The following is a 24,088-nucleotide window of genomic DNA, read 5'->3' as shown; positions in this document are numbered from 1 at the left end:
CACTGACAAGTTTTAAAAGTATATATGAATTCCCTGAGTTTGGGGGTTTGGGAAGGGTTCAAAGAACCCTTGAAAAATAATTAGCTATTCTTTAGGCAGGCAAAGGATAGGAGAAAGGCATCAGACAAAAAGACTAGCATGTGCAGAGTTGTGAAAAGCATGGCACATCCAGGGGTCTTTGATTAGAGCTTGCGATCATCGTGGGGAATAACATAAAGTAGGGCTGGAGAGTTAAGATGGGGGCAGACCATAACTATGCTTTTAAGTGTTTTAGGATTTTAACAAGAGGAGTAGCTTGATCTGATTGTGTTTTAGCTGAATACTCTGGCCATTTGGAACACAGTTTGGGGGGATAAAAGATTAGAGCCATTAGTTTTAGATTTTGTTTATACAGTGCCCCTGTTTCTGCTTTAAGAGAACAAGGACAAGTATGTGCCTCTGCATAATACTTTGCAAAGTGGTTGCACCTCTGGCAAGAACAGAAGGCAAGTGCTTTGCTAAAAATATGATAGAACCTACTTCATAAGAAAATCAAAGGTGGTGGACTGTGTCATTTTCCACTGTAGAAATAACCACTGAAATTGAACATGGATTAGCTCCCAAACCAGTGGGCCAAGCAAATATTTGCAAGTGATTCAGTGATTTCTTTGTGGTTGCTTGGTTTAGTGCTGATAGAACACACTGAAATGGGAAGTCAGAGTTCAGCATTTTCAGCTTGCTACTAACTTGCCATGTGACTTTGAATAAGTCTGTGTGTGTGTGTGTGTGTGTGTGTGTGTGTTTGCTGAATATTCTAAGTTGAATTAATATCTGGTGTGGAGAGTGAAGGGCTAGGGCTGGGACTGAGTGTGAAGGACAAGGGGTCTGGTGGTGTTAAAGTTTAGGTCTCCTGTGCCTGAAGAGTAGTTCTGAATTCACTCCTGGGATATCAAACTTAGATTGGATGTGGGAACTCTAAGATTGGAAATCTAGGTCGTAACCCAAAGGGAGGACCTCTCTCCTTCCCCCTATGGGATCCTTGATCTCACATTTCTGACAGATTTTCAGAGCATGAAACATAACCATGGGCTACTATCTCATATATCTGGCCTTTTTTCTCCCTCAATATCCTTTCCTAAATACAGGCTCAGAGGACTCTGCCTTTAGGACAGAGCTCTCAGAGCAAAATGAAGTAGAGAATGAAGCAACTCTGCATAATTCGGGAGGTAACTTAATTTGCCTTTCTTCACAGGTCATCTCTACTTTTCCATATTTTCTGAGGATGTAGTACCAATTCATTCACATTTCTATGTTTCAACATGAAATACTGGTTGTACTAAGTAGTATCTAAATTCACTTATATTCAGCCTTACTGAGCACACCTAGTAAAATGTATGACTAAACTTTTGAGCATTTGCTTAAGATGTATTTGTCTAAAGACAAAACAAACAAACAACAACAAAATAGCAAGCAAAGATATTCCAGAATATGCTAGAAGGAAAGAATTTATAAAATAAATGCATAAGCTAAAATAGTAAGTTCTCTACTTGGGGATAAAAAGGAGACAGTGACTGTTAACTATTCCTGCTTGAGGAGCAGTCATCTTAGAAGAGTTTTCATGAATATCAAAAGCAGCTATATTACCTGAAGTCTTCTCTTCTCCAGTTGATAAAAGTTAGCACTGACTGGACTCTCATCAGGTACAAAAGGCTTTGCACGTATCAATTCATTTGAACCTGAAAATACCCTTGAGGCAAGTGCTCTTATCTCCATTGTTCAGAAGAGAAAAGTGAGATTTTTTGGAAGATAGGTAAAGTTCCCAAGGTAACCAGTGAGTAAGCAATGGGGCAGCGACTTGGTTCTAGATCTGCATGGTGCTTAGACCTAGGTAAACTATATAATCTTTTTTTTTTTTTGTCGCTTTTAGATTTAAACTTTATCTTTGTTGTTCTATTTCATTCATTTTGAACAAGATCCCACCTTTATTGCAGAGAACGGGAAACAGTTCAAGGGAGAAAGGTTGGGGGAAATCAGAAACCATGCTATGCTAAAAATGGTTTCCAGGATTACACATGGATAACGAGGTCTTTGACTGTATTAGATTTGCAAAAATAGCAGTTGCAGAGGTAACAAGGGACCAGAATAGATGGCTCTATTTCATAAAAGAAAGAGGCAAAGTGAAAAGACTCATTAATGTTGAAGCAGTAGATGGATAACCAGTGACAAATATCAAGTAGATTTCCTTCAGTTTGGTCAGAGAAAGGTCATTGATTATTTTTGGTTAAACTGGTTCACAGAGGCCAGGTCTCTACTAAAAAAGGGAATTAATTGCTTCCATTTCCCACTAATTGCCTCAACATTTCCCTTTGCTTTGTCATTGGAGATTTGGTCAGAGAGGCAAAAAGTCAAAAGTCAGAGTGTGATGGAATCTACATAAAAAGGGAATCTGAGGAGACCAAATTATGGCATTTGGTGTAATAATTATAATGATACTTAGCATTTTTCCCTGGGAGTGCTGTGGATTTTTAGAGACCTTTTCAATCTTTAATCAGACCGTAGGGCACATTTAAGAGAGTTCACTGTTTTTATTTCCATCTAGAGGATAAGGCATCACAGAGAGATGAACTGACCTCGGGCAAGTCTCCTGAGATGTTAATCCTGTATGTTGGATTGCACCCTCCTATGTTGAGTTTTAGCTAGAAGCCTGGGCTCTTCCCAGAAGTATCATTCATTCATGCTTCTTCAGAGTCTAAAGACTTTTGTGCACATTATCTGAGATTACTATCTCTATCAATGACAGAAAAATCACCTAAGAAAACAGCATGAAATAGTCTTGATGTCACAACTATTGCTTAGTTTTCAGCTTATTAATTGGCGCTCCAGCCATTTTCAACTACCAAGACATTCTACTTTGTATTTGATGACTCAACCAGTCTTTGAAATCCTGCCCAGCTCTAAGTCCTCTGGAATAGGTGAATTTTGTATTCCAGACATTTTGTTTTATTGTTCTGAAACCCAAAGTGGCAATATAGAAAGGGGAAAGAACGTGAGCTCTGGATACGATAAGTCAGTGTTTACTTGTACTACCTTCAGAGGCCCAATAGACAAATGTTTCCCTTTAGGAAGTCCCAAATCTTCAATATTAACTACTCTTCTTTCTGGAAGAACCAGAAATATGTTGTTCTTAATTAGATAGTTATTACACTATAGGTCACTTAGAAACATGACATATTAGAATGAGCAGAAGTTTTAAAGATGGTTAGGTTTCAAAACCAGCTCTGTCATAACCAGTTGTTTGATCCCAGACAGGTCATGTAATTTGATTGAGACTCAATTTCTTCATGTGGAAACCTGATATACCTCATTGGGTTTCAAGGTTATAAATGAGAAAGTGGTGGTAAACACCTTGCTTAATGCCAGCATGGAATGAGGACCTAGAGACCTCACTCATGTGCTTATTAGTGTTGTTATTAGAAATTATAAAGATATTAAATGATACAACTATTAATTGGGGCAAGACTTAAAAAACATAAGATGCTGGTGAAAAAGAAGTCTAGTACTCTATAGAGATACTTTATTTGAATAAGATGCTCTCACAGTTATGGTGACCTTGAGCTGGACCTTCTTCCTCTGGTTGGATGCCTCTCCTCTCCATGGCAAGTCTTCCTTACTCTATCCTATTGAAAGTTCTTTGTTCCCATTGCCATTTCATAATCAGAACAATTCTGGGAATTCAGTAGTATTGGTGTATTATTGTACCCACTGTACAGGTAAGGGTATTTACGTACTGGGAAGACACTGAGCGGCCCAAAGGCACACAGCTTGTCAGTGGGGAGCCCAGGCTTGAAGTCAGGTGGGCTGATTCCAAAACCTGTAATTTCAACTGCTGTTCTAACAGTGCTTTTGAAACATCAGACTGCAGTTATAGCTGTCATTTGTGCAAGCTGAGACATTAAATTGCCTCCACCTCCATTTTTAAATTAATTAAGAGGTTTCTTAAAGCTTATCCTTCTTCTGACAAAAGTGGCTATTCACACTAAAATGGAAAACCAGTCGATAGTGAGATCTATGTCACTAACCCTACTTTGGTTTCTGAGTGTTTTAATTTAATCTCAAAAGGTATAACTAGCCCAATCCCTTGTCAGGACACATGTCTCAGCCCTCTAACCAAAAAATATTAGGAGCTGGGCCTATGGGTCCTTCCTGTTTCCATGGTGCTTTTCTCTCGTCTGCCTTTCCTCCTGTCCCCTTCCGTAGCTCTCGGGCAGGCCCAATGAGCCTTTTCTCCCTGGCGCCGAAGCTGAAGACCAACTCCGAAGAGAGCCCTAATTGTCAAACTAGTTGCTCACAACATTTTTGACTTGTTTCTCTTAAACAGTGTAACCTAATAAAACTTTAAGATATATAAACAAGGCCTACCTACTAACATAAGAAGAGCTAAGACTATGTACACATGGGAAACCTGGCTTGACTGTTTTGATTAACTTGACTGCTCAAGTCAGTCAAAAAGTACTCACCAGTGAAGCAAACCATTCTGACAGATTTTTTGGCCCACTGTGACTGCTTGTTTGACTGGCTTGCCTGTCAGGTTGAAGTGGTCAGATTGACTGGAGACAGTCTAACTGGGAAATTTAACTCTGGAGGACGTGGGTGTCTATATACCAGAATCTACTTTAAATAACTTTATTTGAAATCTGTACCTATTTTCCTGGGACCGGCAAGAGAAGTTTGGAAGTGACACATTGCAGCACTTGACTTTCTAGAGTGAGATGTCTTGTCGCTTGCTAGAGCTGGCAATATATTTATAGGCTACAAAACAACCACATTTTCCCCTATGCACATATAGAGTTCAAGAGGATTGAAACTCTACCCTAACTTGGCCAAGTCTTAATAAGGCATCATACTCTCTTACTCTTCTGAAGGGTTGATGATAGATATGTGACAGCAAATGACTTCTCAGATATCAGGATACCAATTCAGTCATCAGTGACTTGTGGTAAGGGCCAAGTTGACCTTGCCACTTATAGTAGTTTTTCTAAGAAGAAGAATTTATAAGAGAAAGAAAAAAAATCAGAATAAAACACCAAACAAAACCCTTGGTGAGATGCAAGAGAATCTGGTTGACATTATTACTTGAGCTGCTTTTTGAAAGCAAGCCCCTTTATATATCTATGCTTGTGTTCCGTTTGGAAATTTACTTTGAAATGAGCTCCCAGGTTTGGGCAAGACAACACCATAAGGATGGAAAGAATAATTTATTCTCACATGATAGTGTTGGATTTTATGGGGAGAACACATCAAGGTTATTGTCTGCTGTAAGCATATTTTTATATGGTCTGGTTTATGTTGGTTGAGTATCCTAATGTGTTTACATTAGGAATTTGAAATATCCTGTTATTGTTTGAAAGACTTTTTCATGTGCTGCTCTTTAACACTCCTAAAATTCTAGCTTTACTCACGGACATGGAAATGTTTAGTAAATATTCAGAACTTTGATGCTACCTCATGTACTTCTATTAAATATATTTAATAATAAGATTAGATAGAAGTTAGGGCTACAGTGTTAGTAAGGACTTTAAAGTTATGACACTTTTCCTAAAATAGTTTGCTTAATAGTCATATTTTCCCTTGTGTTAGAGTCACTTGGTGTATCATTCTATTTTTTAAAATTTTGTGATTAATGGACGGAAAGGAAGCTTACTTTAGTTTTGCTTTCAAAGTTTATACTTTCTAGTCATTTTATGATTAAATGTTTTTAGCAATAAAGCACTTTGATCTGAGTAAAAGAACAAGGTCAGATCTCACAGTTTAAAGAATGCTATAGAGAGGCCACTGGGATATATATTTAAATTTTATATGTTCTCTATATTATAGAATCATTATTAATTATGGTTCAATGATCATCTTGATGCTTCAGAGTTTTTACACATTTAGGATTATTTCCTTAGGCTATGCAAATGTATTGCACACATTTACTTCCTTGGTAGTAAGTCATGTGGGTACCTGTTGCATTGTTCCCTCCTCAGCACTAGGTATTAAGAATTAAGACATATTTGTTAAGTTGAAAGGCAAAAAACTTTGTTTTAATAATTACTTCTGATGAGGAACAGAGACTCAGTAGTGAGACCAGTGAGGATTTGAACTTTTGCTTTGCTTCGCTTCAAAGTTCCTTAACCTAGCCTCTATCTTCACTTTCTCCCATGGAGAGAATTAGGCTGCTCACCTCAGTGGCTTGCTCTGAGGATTACCTGAGACAAGGCAATCAAAGCTCTGCGCCTGACACAAAGCAATACTTACTTACTCACTACACTTATTACCACTTTATGCCATTATTGTCATTATGATTATTCGTATTTTTAACTTTGAAGAGAGTACAATGTAAGCATATGTGGATTAATTTTTTAACTGTGCCACTTCTATAACTTGGTTAACCTCTCTGAGCCTTAGTTCATCAATAACATGCATAAAATAAGGGATTAGAATCACAAGGGACCAAATATGAGATCATAAAAGGGATCAATGGATAAGAACGTGCTCTGTTAATAATAAAATACTGTATAAAATACAGTACACTGTGTCCTATTCGTTCTATTTACTATTGTCCTTGGATTCCATGGCAGTTGTCTGCTTACCCTATAATCTTGTGGCTGCATACTTAAAAATTCAGTTTCAATGACAGAGAAGACTCACATAAACTGTGACAATGATGGTGAGTTATTAAATGGTGGAAATACTTAGAAACCAAATTATCTATGTGATATATCACTGTTTTTTTGTTTAGTCTCATGGAAACATCATATTCAAAGTTAACGGATGTCCACCATTTTGTCATTGTAATATATTCTACAAGCGGTAAGGAAGAAAATTAAGACCGTGTTTGATGCTGCAATTTTTGGAGATAATTTCCCATTGAGAAGAGGATGTATGGTTGATAGTATACTTTACCAATATATCTTTTATGGTAGAATTTTTGCCACCACCAAGCAAGTGATCCATGTTAAGAAGCAGGGACATTTATGGGGATGTCAGGTGGTTTCCTTAAGCAGAGAGATAGTGAGTAACTGACAGGAAAAATGAAAATGTGAAAGTTGACAGAGGCAGATTATGGAGTACCTTGTTCAGTGGATTTCAGAGGATGATCCAGTGTCCAAAACTGGGGTCTCCACCTTCCAGCTTTCTTGCTCTCTTACTCTTTATACTTTCTCTTTGGTCTGATTGAGTCTTTTTTTAAATTTTATTTTATTATGTTATGTTAATCACCATACATTACATCATTAGTTTTTGATGTAGTGTTCCATGATTCATCGTTTGCGTATAACACCCAGTGCTCCATTCAGTACGTGCCCTCCTTAATACCCATCACCAGGCTAACCCATCCCCCTACCCCCCTCCCCTCTAGAACCCTCAGTTTGTTTCTCAGAGTCCATAGTCTCTCATGGTTCGTCTCCCCCTCTGATTTACCCCCCTTCATTTTTCCCTTCCTACTATCTTTTTTTTTTTAACATATAATATTTTATTTGTTTCAGAGGTACAGGTCTGTAATTCATCAGTCTTACACAATTCACAGTGCTCACCATAGCACATACCCTCCCCAATGTCTATCACCCAGCCACCCCATCCCTCCCACCCCCTACCACTCCAGCAACCCTCAGGTTGTTTCCTGAGATTAAGAATTCCTCATTTCGTGAGATCATATGATACATGTACTGATACTCTGACTGACTTATTTTGCTTAGCATGATACCCTCTGGTTCCATCCATGTTGTTGCAAATGGCAAGATTTTGTTGTTTTTTTGGTGGCTGCATAATATTCCATTGTGTGTGTGTGTGTGTGTGTGTGTGTGTATACCACATCTTCTTTATCCATTCATCTGTTGATGGACATCTTGGCTCTTTCCATAGTTTGGCTATTGTGGACATTGCTGCTATAAACATTGGAATGCACGTACCCCTTCGGATCACTACATTTGTGTCTTTGGGGTAAATACCCAGTGGTCTGATTGAGTCTTAATCCACTGACTACTCCATCTTCTCACCTTTGGGCCTTTGTTTCCTCCCTGTTCAGCCTTTACTCTAATTTCAGTCAGTTCTCACTGGTAACACTTCTTGCCCCGTTGTCCTGTTATTATGGACCATCCTTGACCAGCTCAGCCTCTCAGCTGCACCTTAATCCTTAATTTTATCACACCTTCAAAATCCCTTTGTAATGTAAGGTTACATATCCACAGGTTCTGTGGATTAGGATATGGATGCCTTTGGTGAGGGAAGCATTATTTTACCTATCACAGAATAATTGAAAATAATTGGTAAAAGCTTAAAAAGACTAAAACAATATATTTTCTAATTATATATATTTTTTCTTTTTAAATTTCAATAAAAAAGTTTTATTTTAATTGATTTGTCTGCTCAAATTAGAATGGAAATAGAATCCTGGATCTTCATCTCTGAAATTATGGTAAATATTTTCCGCATATTTCAAAGCTACAATATTAACTAGCATTTTGAGTTTTTTGTTATTTCTCAAAAGCAACTGACACACAAAAAAAGGTCTTACAAAGAAGTTTTCTGTTATTTCAACTCTTGCCAACTTTTTTTTTTTTTTTTTTTTTTTTTTTAAGGTTTTACTTATTTGCGAGAGAGAGAATGAGAGACAGAGAGCATGAGAGGGAGGAGGGTCAGAGGGAGAAGCAGACTCCCTGCCGAGCAGGGAGCCCGATGCGGGACTCGATCCCGGGACTTCAGGATCATGACCTGAGCTGAAGGCAGTCGCTTAACCAACTGAGCCACCCAGGCGCCCATCAACTCTTGCCAACTTTTTATGTGCATTTGTTTATTTCTTAAATTTATCCCTCAGAGCAAGAAGTTTAAAGAGATTAAATAGAATAGTCATGACATTTATTTAGAATGAGCCAAGCTGAAAATAATATTTTCTGCCTTCCTCACCTCCTCCCTCCCCATCCAACTGTTCTCTATCATGAAAAGGAGTCAGAGGTTTTCAGGAAAGAAACATTTAAGTAACAGTAAAGATGATATAAGGAAACTTTCTGGGGAAGAGGACTAGGACTCTTCAGAACAGTGCACATTTAATACACAGATCTAAAGACAAAAGTGGAACAAAACATCTTTTAAAAAAAAGGAAGCACTCATCTAAAGTTAATATTTCTTGATGGTAGATTTCAACTGTAGCGTTGTCCCATACTGTATGGAGAAGCCGGATCTTGCACCATGTGATGGTTATAAGACAGACAAAGTGAAACACAAAAACAAAATCATGAGTGAGCCAAGTCAAACTTGACTAATCATGGGGAAGCAACTCCAGAGGTTTTTCCACCAGGGTGGAGGCAGCTGGTGGATACTTGTATACAGATATAGGACACAGCTTTTTCTAAGAATGGAGGCTGGAGTTAATTTTTATTATCTTCACGAGCTGGTGATAAATACCTTGTAGTTGAAAGAATACCCTACTTGCAATCAAAAGACAAAAAGTGGAGTTCACTTTTTCGCCTGTGTGATTGTGAGCAAGTCCGATAACCCGTTTGAGCTTCAGTGTGTTCATCATTGGAATGAAGACAAAAGTCCTTCCTCAAACCATTGGAATGTTGGATTCCACGTGTGATGGTAGCTACTATTATATGGTATTCTGGGGCTTTCAATTAGTCCATGAGGTCCTATGATCAGTCTTCTTGATAAATTAATGTTTCATGGCTATGTACTTTCTGTAACTATAAAAAATTTGCGACAGAAGTATGTTTCTTCGATTCAAAAGGAACATTGTTCTTCAGTGACAAGGGGAAGGTGAAACTGTGCAACAACTCTGCAGCTGAAGGCCTTTCCTACATGAAGGCACGGTGACTGGGGGAATTTGATTAATGTAGATTAAGTAATAACAGATGCATTTGAAACACAGACAGCCAGACATCATCCTATTTACTAGTTAAGTAAAACAAAATGTAGATTTTACCCTTTTTTTCTAGAAATACTAGTAATAACTATAAAAATTGAGTGATAGAAATGTACTTATGATACAAAGCCATTTTCTGCAGTTTGTCAATCAAAATGAATAATTTCAAAGTCTCATTTTCAATTAGATTATTTTAATATTTAACTACCTAAAATGCCCCAATCATATTCTTTAGAAAATGGTTAGACTAGAATACCACAGTTCTAATGATGACATTTTATTATCATAAAAATGACTTCATTAATTGATGATCATATATCAACTCATAAAGTAGATAAGGGACATAAAAAGTTTTCAAGCCTGAGATAGTATAAAACCATTTGAATTGTTTAGAATTTTTTTCAGAAATAAACCTCTGCGATCCTTTTATTCTCACAAAAAAAATGTATGAATTTCTTTGTTATAAATTCAACTACCTTAAGTGGCCTGTGAGTTTGTTTTACAACAAGGTCTGTATAAATTGACAATATATTGATATTATCCCAAATCTAACCATTAAGATATATTAAGAATGAAAAATATAATGCCTTTGTAACAGAATGATGCAAATGATGGCAAGTATTATAAGGAGGTTTGGAATTTGTCCCAGGTGTTCTTATTGATGGTTTTGGATCTATTTTAGAACATGTAAAATTAAAAATAAATGCACTGATGACTTTCCAAGATATTTGAAACAAGACCTCTTAAAGAAATCACTCTTGTTTCTCCTTTATTCTCTGAATCCTTGAAAGAACATTTACAACTTCATAATGAAAATGATTTAAGGTCACTAGGCTGAGGATGAGAAAAAGTGTGTTTAACCATTACATGAGAGCTTTGTTTTAAGTTGAAAGTAACTGTGAAGTATAAGGTATCATCTAAACATAATTGTTGCTTTCTGAAGCAAAGAGGACTTGTAAAAGTCCTTTTAATAAATCTTAATGTTTAAGCCTTAATGTAGTCAGTTAAACTTTTTAAAAAAGAAATTTAAGACATTTTACTGAATCTAGCTGAAACAACTAACTTGTATATTTCTACATTACAGAAGACAATTTAATTGTATGAGAAACTTCTGAAAGCTTTGGAGAAGAGTATTAACTCATTTAAATACAGCTAAAAGCACTACATACAAATATGTCTAATATCAAAATATGTTACAACTGAATCATTCCTTCTTATTAAAAGAAAAACACATCTTGCATTCATTCAGTTAGTCTGTTGAATCAGAAAGGACATTTCCTCATGTCATTACTTCCCCAAGAGATAACATATTGCTCAATATGAATTTTGATTTTTAATACATTATAGTTTCTGAAAATAAAATGAAGTTAAATATTGTGCTGAAGTTTTGAAAAATAATTGTGAAGGCCCATTCAAGTTCTTTTATGATATTGTAATATTAAATAATATTATTTATGTAAAACATATAGCATAGTACTTTCTTCAGGTTGTTCACTCAATAAACAAAAAGAATACAAAATCTATTATCCAAAAACCTAGGGCTAGATGTGTTTTAGAATTCTCAGTATTCCAGATATTGAAAGATAATGTAGTACATATAGAGAAGCCCAAGACAGCATGCCATACTCAAACACATTAATGTATCTGCAGCAAAACCTACGAATATCTACTATAAGTGAGATAAAGATAGATTATAAATAGCCTTACTTTATTTCAGATCTGATTTTGCCACCAAATAGGTTTGCACCAAACTTAAAACAAAAACAAAAACAAACTTCTGATTTTCAGAGTTTTTGGATTCTGGAATTACAGTTAAAAGGTTGAGGACTGATAAAGAGAGTTGTAATGCCCTTGAATTGGGAAAATAATTCTAAATCTATATCAAAGGGTTGAATATATAACTTTGGAAATAGGAAAAACTAAATTATTTAATTAAGGAGGATTTATTCCACTGTATAACACATACAAACTTCAAGTGAACACTTTGCAAAACGTGTGAAAAGTGTAAGACTGATGAATCACAGACCTGTACCTCTGAAACAAATAATACATTATATGTTTAAAAAAAAAGAAGATAGTAGGAAGGGAAAAATGAAGGGGGGGAAATTGGAGGGGGAGACGAACCATGAGAGACTATGGGCTCTGAGAAACAAACTGGGGGTTCTAGAGGGGAGGGGGTGGGGGGATGGGTGAGCCTGGTGATGGGTATTAAAGAGGGCACGTTCTGCATGGAGCACTGGGTGTTATACACAAACAATGAATCACGGAACACTACATCAAAAACTAATGATGTAATGTATGGTGATTAATGTAACATAATAAAATTAAAAAAAAATCAATGGGATCTGGGGAAAAACTAGAGTTTAGAATCAGAATTGATTGCCTGATGTGTAATTAGAGCTTGGGCATCCACCATGTTCAGTTCTAGGCCCTCTCATCTTGTAATTCTGTGCATCCTCCCCAAATCATCTCATCAGTTACCATCTAAGTGTAAATGTCAAGCTAGTTTTATCCACAGTCCATACTTCTGAGTTCCAGACCCATGTATCTGGCTGCCTACTTCACACCTTCAAAAACATCACAAACTCAGTGTGTTCAAAACCAAACTTATGATTCTTTGTCCCTCCCAAAACCCCAGTCCTCTCTGTGAAGGGCATCACTATCCATTCAGTCACTTAAGCCAGAAACTCAGGTGCCATTTCTAAACATCTCTGAAATCCAGCTACTTGCTTCCATGTGATTACCTCACCCTTATCCCATGATCCTAGTTCAGGCAACCCATTTTTCTTTCCTGGACTCTCCTTTTACCTCGCTAGGACTCATCCAACTGAACTGCTAGTGTCCCCTTCCCTGTGATAAAGAAAATAAGACACCTTTATACACCTAAAAGCATTGCATGGACTGGCCCAACTGGCCTCCTCAGTCCCAGATCACACTGTAATCTCTCTGCTCCAGTCCTTTCATTCCTCTCAAGCATTTTTCTCATCTTCCTTCCTCCCATCATGGTCTTTGCACATGCTGTTCCATCTCCCTGGAATGCATTCTTTATACTCTTGCTCTAGTTACTTCCTTTTCATCTTCCAGATCCAGCCCTACCATCCCTTCCTTAGGTAAACCATCCCTAACTTCTATCTGGATAATTTCTGTCCACATGCTCATAGTCTTGTGTATCTCTCCTTCCTATTCTTACAGCATTTGAGAATTTACAGTCATTCGTGTGATTGACTAAAATCTTGTCTCTTCCACCTGTCCATAAGCTGCATAAGGAGAGGGACTATGTTCCACTTTGCTCACCACTGTTACATAAATGGTTACTGTATAGAGGCACACATATTCATTTGAATAACTTGCTTCCCTTTTATCTAGGTCTGTCTGCTTGTTTTTGAGATACCTTTTACTTTCACAAAATTTATCAATTGTGTTACAATTACATGTTTAGTTATCTATCTCTCTCAATAGACTGTGAATCCTTTGAAGACTGGGTTATGTCTGTTTTGTTCAGAATTATATCCCCAGAACTTATTATAGTAGCATAAAATCTGATGTGTAGTAGGCACTCAAAAAAATATCTGTAGAATCAGTGAATGCTAAACCTGTGAGTGCAGGGTCAAATGTATTTTAAAGTATTATGGCTCAAGTTATCTCCATGTTTCATATTAACTTATTTTGGTCATTGATGATATTGCCAGTTGACTTTAGTGTGTGCATGGCCTGTTGTGTTCTTTTAAAGCCAACATGAGGTGGTCAGTCTCTGATGTGATTCTTAATTGATATTTATGGCTCAAAAATTCCAAATACACATGCTCTTAAGAAACAGATCAGAATAATTATTGCTGATTATTATTGCTGATATTTGTTCTAAATCTTTTAAAGGTATAATATGATAATTTTCCTGAGGTGCTAGCATAAACAAAACAAATCAATGCAAGTATAGATGGAGCTAGACTGAGTTGTAAGGGAAGCTTAGACTTCATAGTGTAAATATGAGTGCTCATGGAGTGCAAGCATTTTTACTGCTAGAACACTACTGAATTAAAAAAAAAACTCTGCTTAATATTCATGCCTCTTTAAAGTCTCTTAATTGTGGGTCTCTTCTCAAAGACATACCATTGGAATTATCCAAATTCAAATGATTGGGACTGAAAGACTATGTTACAATCACATTTTACATTATTATCCATTAAATAGCTTTGGATTATATAATACTCAGCTGAAATATGCTGACACTTACTCAAAAATCTAAGTAAAACTTTTGATGAACCGGGCCCTACTTTGTTCAGTAGCTACATCTTAATCAGACAAGCTCGACTGTGTAATTTTAGGTTTAGTCAAGATGAGATTTATGGGTATATCATATCCAGAGACTGCTGCAAAGAAAGTAAGATTTGAAGAAATGAGTTATTAATCTTTACTATATAACATTAACAAATGTCATGTGGCTTTTATGAGTAAGTACCTAGAGGTAGTAGATTCATAAGTCCCCCAAAATAGATTTCTTCTTATATACCTCTGATGCTAGGAACATAATGAATAGTCACCTATTATTCACTTGTGATGTCCAAGCTTTTACTTCATTTATTAAATTTAAGTTTAGTACAAAATTAACAAAATTAAATAAGGACTGTCATGTTGTAGTGAATGGGATTGTCTGTCTTGCTTTTCGATAGGGGTATGTGAATGTGTACATACATGCAAATGTGTGTGTATGTGTGTGTTTGGTGACAATGTACATATTTTTCTTTACCATCATGAGGTACTATATTTACTATAAATCTATTTCTTGCTGAATATATTTCTGTTTCTGTTCTTGCAAATAGTCTAAACCTGCTTATTAGGTAGGTGCCCATGTTTGCTTGATTGATTAGTTTGGCTAGTCAAATTAATGGTGATAAAAAGTCTTGTTACTGAGATAATTGCTTGTGTGATGTTTGCCATCACTTTTTAGTTTTGAGTTTCAAAAGGCCAGTACCCAGAAGGTGTTTTATCTCCTCCCAGGTCCTGTGCCCTCAGTTTAGATAAGTGGTCTCCAGGTGGATAGTGACATGTGGGTCATAGACCTGCTTTCTAGAGAGGAATGACTTTCCCTTGGGACTAGCTTTAACAAAGAGCAAACTCTCATTAAATGTTAAACTCTCAGTAAATGTTGAAAGAATTAGCTGAGGGCTTTTATCATCATCTTATGGTTTCTCTATAAAAAGATAACTTTTTAAAAGAAGCTTATATATATGTGGGAATCATGTTTATAAGTTTTTTTATGATGTACAGCACTATTAAGGAGATATGATACAAGCAGACAATCTTAGAGAATCACAGGGTTTGTTGGAGTCCTTCAAAGATTTTTTTGGTGCAACTACCTACTTGCTTCTAAAATTTCTTTGTACATTATGTTCTCTCTGTTGTTATCCACTGGATGGGATATGAAACCCATACAAGAACTAGGTCAAAAGACTACAGTATAGAACACTGAAAAGTAAATTGGAGGAATGAACTCATGTATCTAGGAGCATAATTTGAAAGCCACTGTGTGAAAATAAGAATGACTCCACGTGGGGGCATAGAGAGTTCTTCTAGCCAGCACTGCATGGCTGGCCCACATTACTCCACAGTCTTCTACCTACCAGGAGATCTTAGATGCAAATGCAAATAGCGTCACTTAATAACATTTTGTTAATCTTAATTAATTTCTAACAAAATCTTTGCTGATGTGTAAAATTGAACCCTCCCAAGGCTGATTTAAATTCTGAGACTTCAAAAAATTTTATCAGACATCAGTTACCCTAAATAATTTCTTCTTGTTTCACCTGCTATTGTCAGAGAATGATAGCTGACTTTTTTCTATGACATTTGGCTGCTTTCTCGCGGACCTCTATCAATTCTCTCAGGATTCCTGCATCTGTTCTAGTCTGCAAACAAATAGAAAAAGGAAAAAAAAAAAAACACACAGATACATACATTTTGCATTTGTGATGTGATTTCCCAGTCATTGTTTCCTGCAACCAGGAGAATGCATTTTTTTTGCTTCCTGACCAACTCCTTCCCTTTAGCTTATTGTATTTGCAGGAGTTTGTGTGATTCTCATTTTTTAAAAATAGTTTGCCCATTAAGCACATTGCCCTAGTTCTCTTATTAGTGGATCTAAACATTTTTATAGCTCACTAATACATTATTTCTAATTTCTTAAAAGACCACATCCCTTTATTAGAACATGGGAGTCTAAACTACATATAAAACATTTAAAAAAAATAGACATTTTAAACTAAGTTTTTCATTTTTTTTAATTCCAAATGATGGAACTTTATTTTTTAATAGCATAATTTCCATCTAAAGGTTAGTTTGAGACAATTGTTGTTGGAGTGAAGATTTTACCAGGTGAGTCCTGGATTAGTCTATCTGAAGGTGGAGTCAGCAGTGTAAGTTGCTCTGGAGGCTGAGTGCTATCTAAGGGTCCAGTCAGGTTTGTACAAGGTTATGTATTTGGGCTTTTCACTGGAGCTGATTCATATTATGCTTTGGGCCTTTGATCAGAAATAAACATAGTGGATGTTATGGTGCATTGCCTAGACGATCCCCTTCACAACTAGCCACTCTTCCACCTATCTGATCCTGCTCTCCTCACCCTACTATGGCTAAAGTCTGAAATCACCCCCCAACAAACCTCCTGCAGGCATGTCTCAGAGTGTATTTCCTGGGTAACCCAATTTAAGACAATTTTCTAAAAATATGGGCATATGAAGAATTTCATTGCATATTTTACAAAAACTCCTATTGGGATTTTGTTCAATATTTTGTTCAAGTCCTCCATGAAAAATCCAGTTTATAAATTCTCAGATATTTGTAAAGATATTTGTCTTTCCTCAGAACTGGTATGATCTAATTACTTAATAAGAAATATGACCCATATGGAACCAACACTTATTTATAGATCAAAAATACTCAAATGTCTGCAATATCACAAGGTTCCACCTTATATATAATATATATGTAATATATATAAATTTAATATATATATTTATGTAATATATATATTAAATTTTCCCTTTTCCTTGGCTGCCAGGATGCTCATGGGTAAGTTTTTGTACTCAACTGAAATATTAATCTTCAGCCTACATTTCCTGGTGTAAATCATCTCTTACCACATTCACACTTCATATTTATTTGTAACATTTTGGAAAACGGGGAAACTATAAGTACATTCTTTTAAGTGAAATAAAACGGATTTCTGCATATAGACATTAGACTTAACATGACCATTGTTATGTTTAGTTTGCAATAGCAGCATATCAGAGTGATAATGTTCAAGCATGGTACTGAGTTCTGGGGATATGATTTACTTATTTGTTTTCATAAGAAAAATTTCCTTACATTTGGATGGTCTCAATTTCTTTGACAGTCCAATGAACCAAATCACAGTCTACAGCTGCTCCAGCTTTCTAGGTGAAGACTTTGACATTCTGGTTATGGTTTACCAGCTCTTCTAGTAGATTCCCCAAGTTCTCGGTGGTCACCATAGTTATTCAAACACTGTACTTCAATGACTCATTCATTCATTCATTGAACACATGTGGACACATTTTTAATCACCTGCTGGGTGCCATTCTCTGGGTTATGAACAGGATGTATGGCAGGAAAGAGGTCAGCAAGAGAAACACAGTCCTTGCCCTTAGAGATCTCGTATTTTTCTTCCCTGTCCAAACTCTGACTAGACCACAACTCTATGAAAGCAGGTATTGTGCTGATTTTCCTTCTACCTTCGGTGTCCCACTTGACGCATATACGCTTGGCACTCAATATTTCTTGAATAAGTGGATAAATGAACAATGGCAACCTATCATTTCATCTACTTCATCTCACAAAATACTGGGACCTTCAGTAAGAGAAATCCGATAGTTTTATGGCTGTGTCTTCAGATGCCAAGCAATTTAAAAGTATTTTAAAATAGGCTGCACAAGGGGCACCTGGGTGGCTAAGTCGGTTAAGCATCTGCCTTCAGCTCAGGTCCTGTGATCCAGCCCCATGGGCTCCCTGCTCAGCAGGGAGTCTGCTTCTCCCTCTCCCACTCCCCCTGCTTGTGCGTACTCTCTGTCAAATAAATAAATAAATAAATAAAATCTTTAAAAAATAGGCTGCACATGGTTTAGCTGCTGCTTAAAACTTAGATGTCTCATTGTTCTGATAATCAGCTCATGATTGGAGATGATGTAGGTTTTCTGGGGAGTAGTTTTTTCACATTCCATTGAATCTTTCCTGCTCCACTAAGCTTTTAGTCCCTTATGCTTACTCTACAGATGTTCTATAGATGTGGTCTCAGATGGTCCTCACTTTTGCCTGCTAACCCATTGTAATTCTCTTTTAAAAAAAAAACCTCAATAATTTAGGCAGAATTAGAGTTGATCCCATTTTATATTTTACTCCAACTCTGTATAGAATGGTCTACAGAGGAGATGGTCTTGTTTTGAGAAAGGAAACGTATTCACGTGAGTTCTTTTTCACAACTAACATTAGTAATTGTCTCCCAACTTTTTTTTTTTTTTAACGAATACCTCTTTATTTGGCTGCAGATGTAGAGGCTTTTTTTTAAAAAAAATAATTAAATAATTTATTTGAAAGAGAGTGGGAGAGAGAGCAAGAGAAAGCACAAGCAGGGGGAACAGCAGAGGGAGAGGGAGAAGCAGGCTCCGCACTGAGCAGGGAGCCCAATGTGGGCTCCATCCCAGGACCCTAGGATCATGACCTGAGCCCAAGGCATAAGCTTAATCAACTGAACCACCCAGGCGCCCCTGACCCCCAACTTCTTGTCTTCTTTCTTGTTTTCTTTGATCTTTTGCACTTGAGATTTCCCTCCCTTTGACCCTGTGCAAGGCCATTTCTTTCCAACACTTGATTTATAACCACTTTCTTTTATAATTCGTTTTAAAAATCCACTCCTTTTTGTGGCATTTTTAATTCATTGTATACACCACTGAGCTCTTCCTTTGTACTCCAGTCATTTCAATTATTTACTCAAGAGCCAATATTGCATAGTGTTTAGGAAGGCAGGCTCTGTATTCCAGCTCCATCCCTTACTAGCAGAGTGATAAGAGACATGTTATTAAACCTCTCTGTCTCTGCAGCTTCATCTACATAGTGCAGTGGGGATAGTAATGATACTTCCCTCCTAAGGTTGTAACAAAGATTAAAGGAAATAATGAATGTAAATATCCTGGTACTTGTTGCATATTATTATTATCATTATTGTTTTTACTGTGGTTGATATTAATACTGCCCAACTAGATCATAAGCCTGGAGAGCCCTGGGATCACATTTACGATGTCTCTTGATGTAACACCAAATGCAATAAGTACTCTAATGAAAGCTCTTAGAGTCAATGGATGAAAAGTAAAAAATGAATTAGTTAATGAATGTTGTAAATTCTGATTCAACATACTTTTCTTAGAACAAGAGGCATTTTTCGTTTGTAGGGATACATGTTCCTTAGTCTTCAGTTACATTGTGTGATTTGTAAATCTGAAGATGCTATTTATAATGTAGATTTTGTAAATGTATACAGATTAAGAAGGATTAACTAAAACTGTAAGATAATCTAAATAGCTACCCTAGAAAAATTATCACTGGCATTTTAATGAAATGTTATTTTACAACTGTAAAGCTCATAGCAATATAATTAGTAATATGTGTAATCTTTATTACCAATCTTAATCTTTTTTATATGACTGAAAAATTATTTTATGGTAGTACAATTAAAATAATGCTAAAAATGTCAGCATAACAGAATTAAACTAAAGTAACTACTACAATATTATACCCCAAACCAGCTAATTTAAATGCAAAATACTTTGTAAAGTCTATTTATCTGGGCTAATGCATGTTAAAGGATTTAAGGAGTAGTTTGTGTAGCTGAAATAAAAGGAAAAATAAGCACTGTACAGCAATCTTTACTATTGTTTAACATGAGGGAAATATTAAATAGGTTTATATATAGACCACTTGAGGAAAATGTATTAGAAGCCACATCACAGCATAGTAAATATAAAGAGGACTGGCAGGCAATACTAATTTCAAAGTCTTTTAAAGGAAAAGCTTGACATACATGCTTAAAATTGCACTTGTGCACTTAATGTAATATTGTTAACTGTGATAACTAACCAGAATTTTAAGGCTATATTTTGAAAAGGGATTTCAAAATACTGGACAGTTGTTTAGTTGGCACATGACGGCGGTTACATTTTTCTCTGAATGCTTCCTTCAATTCATAATAATCTACACAATTATTATTAAGTGAGAATATGGAAAGGCTTAAAAGTGAGATTATGTATGTATGTATGTTTGTATCTATGTAATCTCTAGACCCAACATGGGACTCAAACTCACAACCCCAAGATCAAGATCAAGCCAGGGGCTCCTAAAAATAAGATTTTTAAAAATAAAAATAGGGTATGCCTGGGTGGCTCAGTCGGTTAAGCATCTGACTCTTGATTTTGGCTCAGGTCATGATCTCAGGGTCATGGGATGGAGCACAGAGTGGGCTCCACACTCTGCAGGGAGTCTGCTTGAGAGTCTCTCCCTCTCCCTCTCTGTCTGCACCTCCCCCCACCGTGGGTGCTCGCACTCTTTCTCTCTCTCTCAAATAAATCTTTTTAAAAAATAAATAAAAAATAAAAATAAGTCTAGCATAGAAATTTTTTTAAAATATGGAAAAAATTACTTAGATTTTCACTACCCATAAAGTATCATACTTAATATTTGGGGTATGTATATTTCTAGTTTCTGCTCATCATGGATAATTTTTAAAAAAAATATCTAATAAAAAATAGTTGTGATTATGTCCCATGGAATATTTATATGTAATATAAAAAAATCCAAGAAATATATATTATATGAAAATTACTATATTTTCCTTGTATTATTTTAAGCTTCTTTTTCTAGAACCTCAAAAAGTATTGTTGCTTATATATTTATTCCAAATTTTGGTTCACTTACATGTTTTTGAGAGCTATGTTTTTTTTTTAAGATTTTATTTATATATTTGACAGAGAGAGACAGAGAGAGTGCACAAGCAGGAGGAGCAGTAGAGGGAGAGGGAGAAGCAGGCTCCCCGCTGAGCAAGGAGCCCAATGCAGGACTTGATCCCAGGACCCTGGATCATGACCTGAGCCCAAGACAGACTGAGAGCTATTCTTAAAAACTTGGTTAGTTTTAGTAAGTTTATTTTTAGTAAGTTTAAATTACTTCTTTCAGTTTTTAGTAAGTTTTTAGTATTTTTATTTGTTTTAAATATTTTATACGTTCCTTAGTCTTCAGTTATTTGTTTTAAATATATATTTTATTTTAGAAAGTTTAAATTACTTCTTAAAAACTATCATCCATTAGTATCATACGTAAATTATGACAGAAGCATAAACCATCAATTTGAGAGAAGTAGATGTTGTAATGTATCTATTGTCATAATTAAGTTGTTTAAAGTGGAACTCTGATTCACCAGATGATACTACACATTGTATTTATTTGGTTTTTATTCCGTAGGTCTCAGCACATCTGGAAAGTCCTGCAAAGTCCCAGCTACAGAAAGTCCAGAGACAACAAGTAAAACCCTTCATGACCCTTGACTACCAGATTGTCAACCAGACTCTTAAACGGTCACACCCTCCACCACCAGGCAGTGCACTTCTGGTGCAGCACGGACACCCATCTCCCGAGAGTGACACTGGCCTTACTGGAAATCCACTCACCAGGTTACTAACACTTGGGAAAGAAGATGACAATGTGGAATGGCATGTATGTCTAATAGCTACTTCTGAAAATATATAATCAGTTTTTGAAAAAAATTTAAAGAGATTAAAGTCTACATTTTTATACTAAACATTCCAAATGCAAATGCATTTAACAAAAGGGATGTCTTAATGTATTCATTATAATAGTTACTTATGCACATATTGATTCCTATGCACAATAAAATATAACAATTCATTTCTCAATACCTCATTTCAGTTATGTATTAATGTGAGTCAAAATAGGCTCTAACGGTAATTTATGTTAGGAAGATTTAGCTTTGTAAGGATTTTCTGGTGTATTTAGTTAAAATATTTATCGATAGCTATATTATCTTAAATACCCATTAAAATAAAACAGGAAGAAGTTGTTCAAATAGCAGTCAATATGTGCTCTAAAATAAGACTAAAAATCTTACTGCACTTAATGTTTTATGGAATTACATTTGGATTTCTTACTATTAATTATTTATTCATTCATTTCTATTTTCAACAAATACTTGTCCACCGTTGACTAAATAACAGGAATTTAGAGGTGCCAGGGATACAAAATGAGTAAGAATGTGTACCTTCATGGAGTTTATATTTATCATGACCTGCTTATGAATGAACCTTCGAAAAGTACTGAAGAATGAATTGAACCGGCAAACCACCAGAACTGGGGAAAAGACTTCCTTTAATATCTCAGTGAAGAAAAACAACATTCATAGCTGAGCTTTCTATTCATTTCCTCTTCTTTTTTTCCATTTTATTTGTTAGATGGGCCAGGTCCTGTGATCCCCCACATTTAATCTCCCAATCTACATTCCTGATGATTATTACTGATTTCAGGTCGCTGCTTTTTAGTTATGAAGTCTGTAGTCTCCAGTCACCAAAGATAATGCTCAGTGTCCCATTATGTGAATTCCAAGTGGTAGAGGAAGATTTCGTTTTTTGCAAATTTCACGTTCATCTGGAAAAGGGAAAATAATAAGTTTCTGGTAGACTGTTTAATAAAATATGAAACAGCCACAAAACAGGACTCATTGAAATCTAAAACTGAGCATAAGTCTCCACGTGGATATTTACTGATACTTCTCTGTAGTGACTATATAAAGAATTAAAAAAAAAATGAATGTAGAGCTAGTTTCTCTATCCACTCTATGAAGGGCATAAAAATATATGTAGGATGAAAATCATCTGTATAGTAAATATTAGAACTCAACCAGTACAATTTATCTTACAACCACCTTCTTCCAAAGTTCATTTCATTGTGTGGAAGATTGATTTCTAAAGGAAAAAACAAATCCCAAAGGATATGCATATGCCAGTCAGTTCCAGGCAAAACCCAGAAAATGATCTTATTATGTATCTTATGAAATATGTTTTCTAAAAAATAAGAAAGGATGAGTAACATGTATCAGTGTTCTTAGTTTTTCTTAGTAAATGTTTTTATTCCCTAGGCACACAGCTTACCTTTTCTTTTATAATAATTTTTTACATAATAAAGGAAATTTATGTGATTTTAGTGGTCTTGTAGGTGGTGCCCATCAAAGGGAGTGGCAGAAAAGGGCTGAAAGGCCCAAAAGGTGCAGCGCTCTGGGGCGATGTGCACATTGGCTACAGAATTTTTTTTTCTATTTTTTAAACCATTGTACCTTCGACTGTGTATATCAAGTTTCTTCTATCATTAATGTCTATTTAATCATAATTTTATTCAGTGTGTGTAGTTTTAATCAGTGTTGTTCTCTTGGAAGTCCACTTATCATGTGAACATTTTCACATACTGCCACCATTCACAGTCTTGTTATCTTTCACAGCTAAGATGTATCCTATGTCATTGCAATTTTCTAATATTCTTTGATTCAGGCTCGGAGTCCCTGTCACAGAGCAGCAATGTGCAGTCTTCAGAGTCAGACTGCATTGGGTTAGAACCACCACTTACTAGCCATGCGGTCTCAGTCCTTAACCTCTCTTCCCAGCATTCCTACGATTAGAAGAGTTGTTTTGATGTTTGCATTTTTAAAGGTCCTAACACAAAGGCAGAGTGGGGGCTCAGGAGATGGGGCTTTTGCCATTCTTTGGTGTTTCTTTCTCCTAAGTTTATCTTCCTGGGACATCCGAGAACATTTTATTAATTCAAAGAAGACCTCAGATATCACAGCTACTACAGAGTAAGTCTGTGAGAGCATCCTCAGATTCAGGATTTGGGCATTGGTATCAGGAGTAACTTGGTGATTAATGGTCTCTGAGACAGTGAAATATAAAATCAAAAGAAGCATTTTATAGCCTGGGCCTTTCCAGGATAAAATTTATACTCATGGCACACAGGACCCTTCCATACTTAACCCTTGCCTCCTGACCCAGACTTATCATTCAGTTGCCCCATGGCACTCTGTGCTTCAGTATGTGGGTTCACTAGTGCTTCTCACGGTGGCCAGGTTCTCTATTCTTATGTCCTTTC

At 36.0% G+C, this 24,088-nt stretch overlaps 1 protein-coding gene across 3 annotated transcripts in view; it reads left to right on the top strand.

The window, feature by feature from the left end:
• Positions 1–24,088, top strand: part of TFEC (transcription factor EC) — a 69,861-nt gene that overhangs the window by 3,899 nt on the left and 41,874 nt on the right. For all 3 annotated transcript variants that reach the window (XM_036103936.2, XM_036103934.2, XM_078059484.1), the window contains exon 2: positions 21,401–21,652. In XM_036103936.2, the coding sequence (XP_035959829.1) occupies positions 21,473–21,652 (180 nt within the window). In that variant the 5' untranslated portion in view covers positions 21,401–21,472. The remainder of the gene's footprint in view (positions 1–21,400; positions 21,653–24,088) is intronic.

Source organism: Halichoerus grypus, chromosome 12 (assembly GCF_964656455.1).
Source record: "Halichoerus grypus chromosome 12, mHalGry1.hap1.1, whole genome shotgun sequence".
In the NCBI taxonomy this organism is placed as follows: domain Eukaryota; kingdom Metazoa; phylum Chordata; class Mammalia; order Carnivora; family Phocidae; genus Halichoerus; species Halichoerus grypus.
This window is presented reverse-complemented; position numbering and strand designations above follow the sequence as displayed.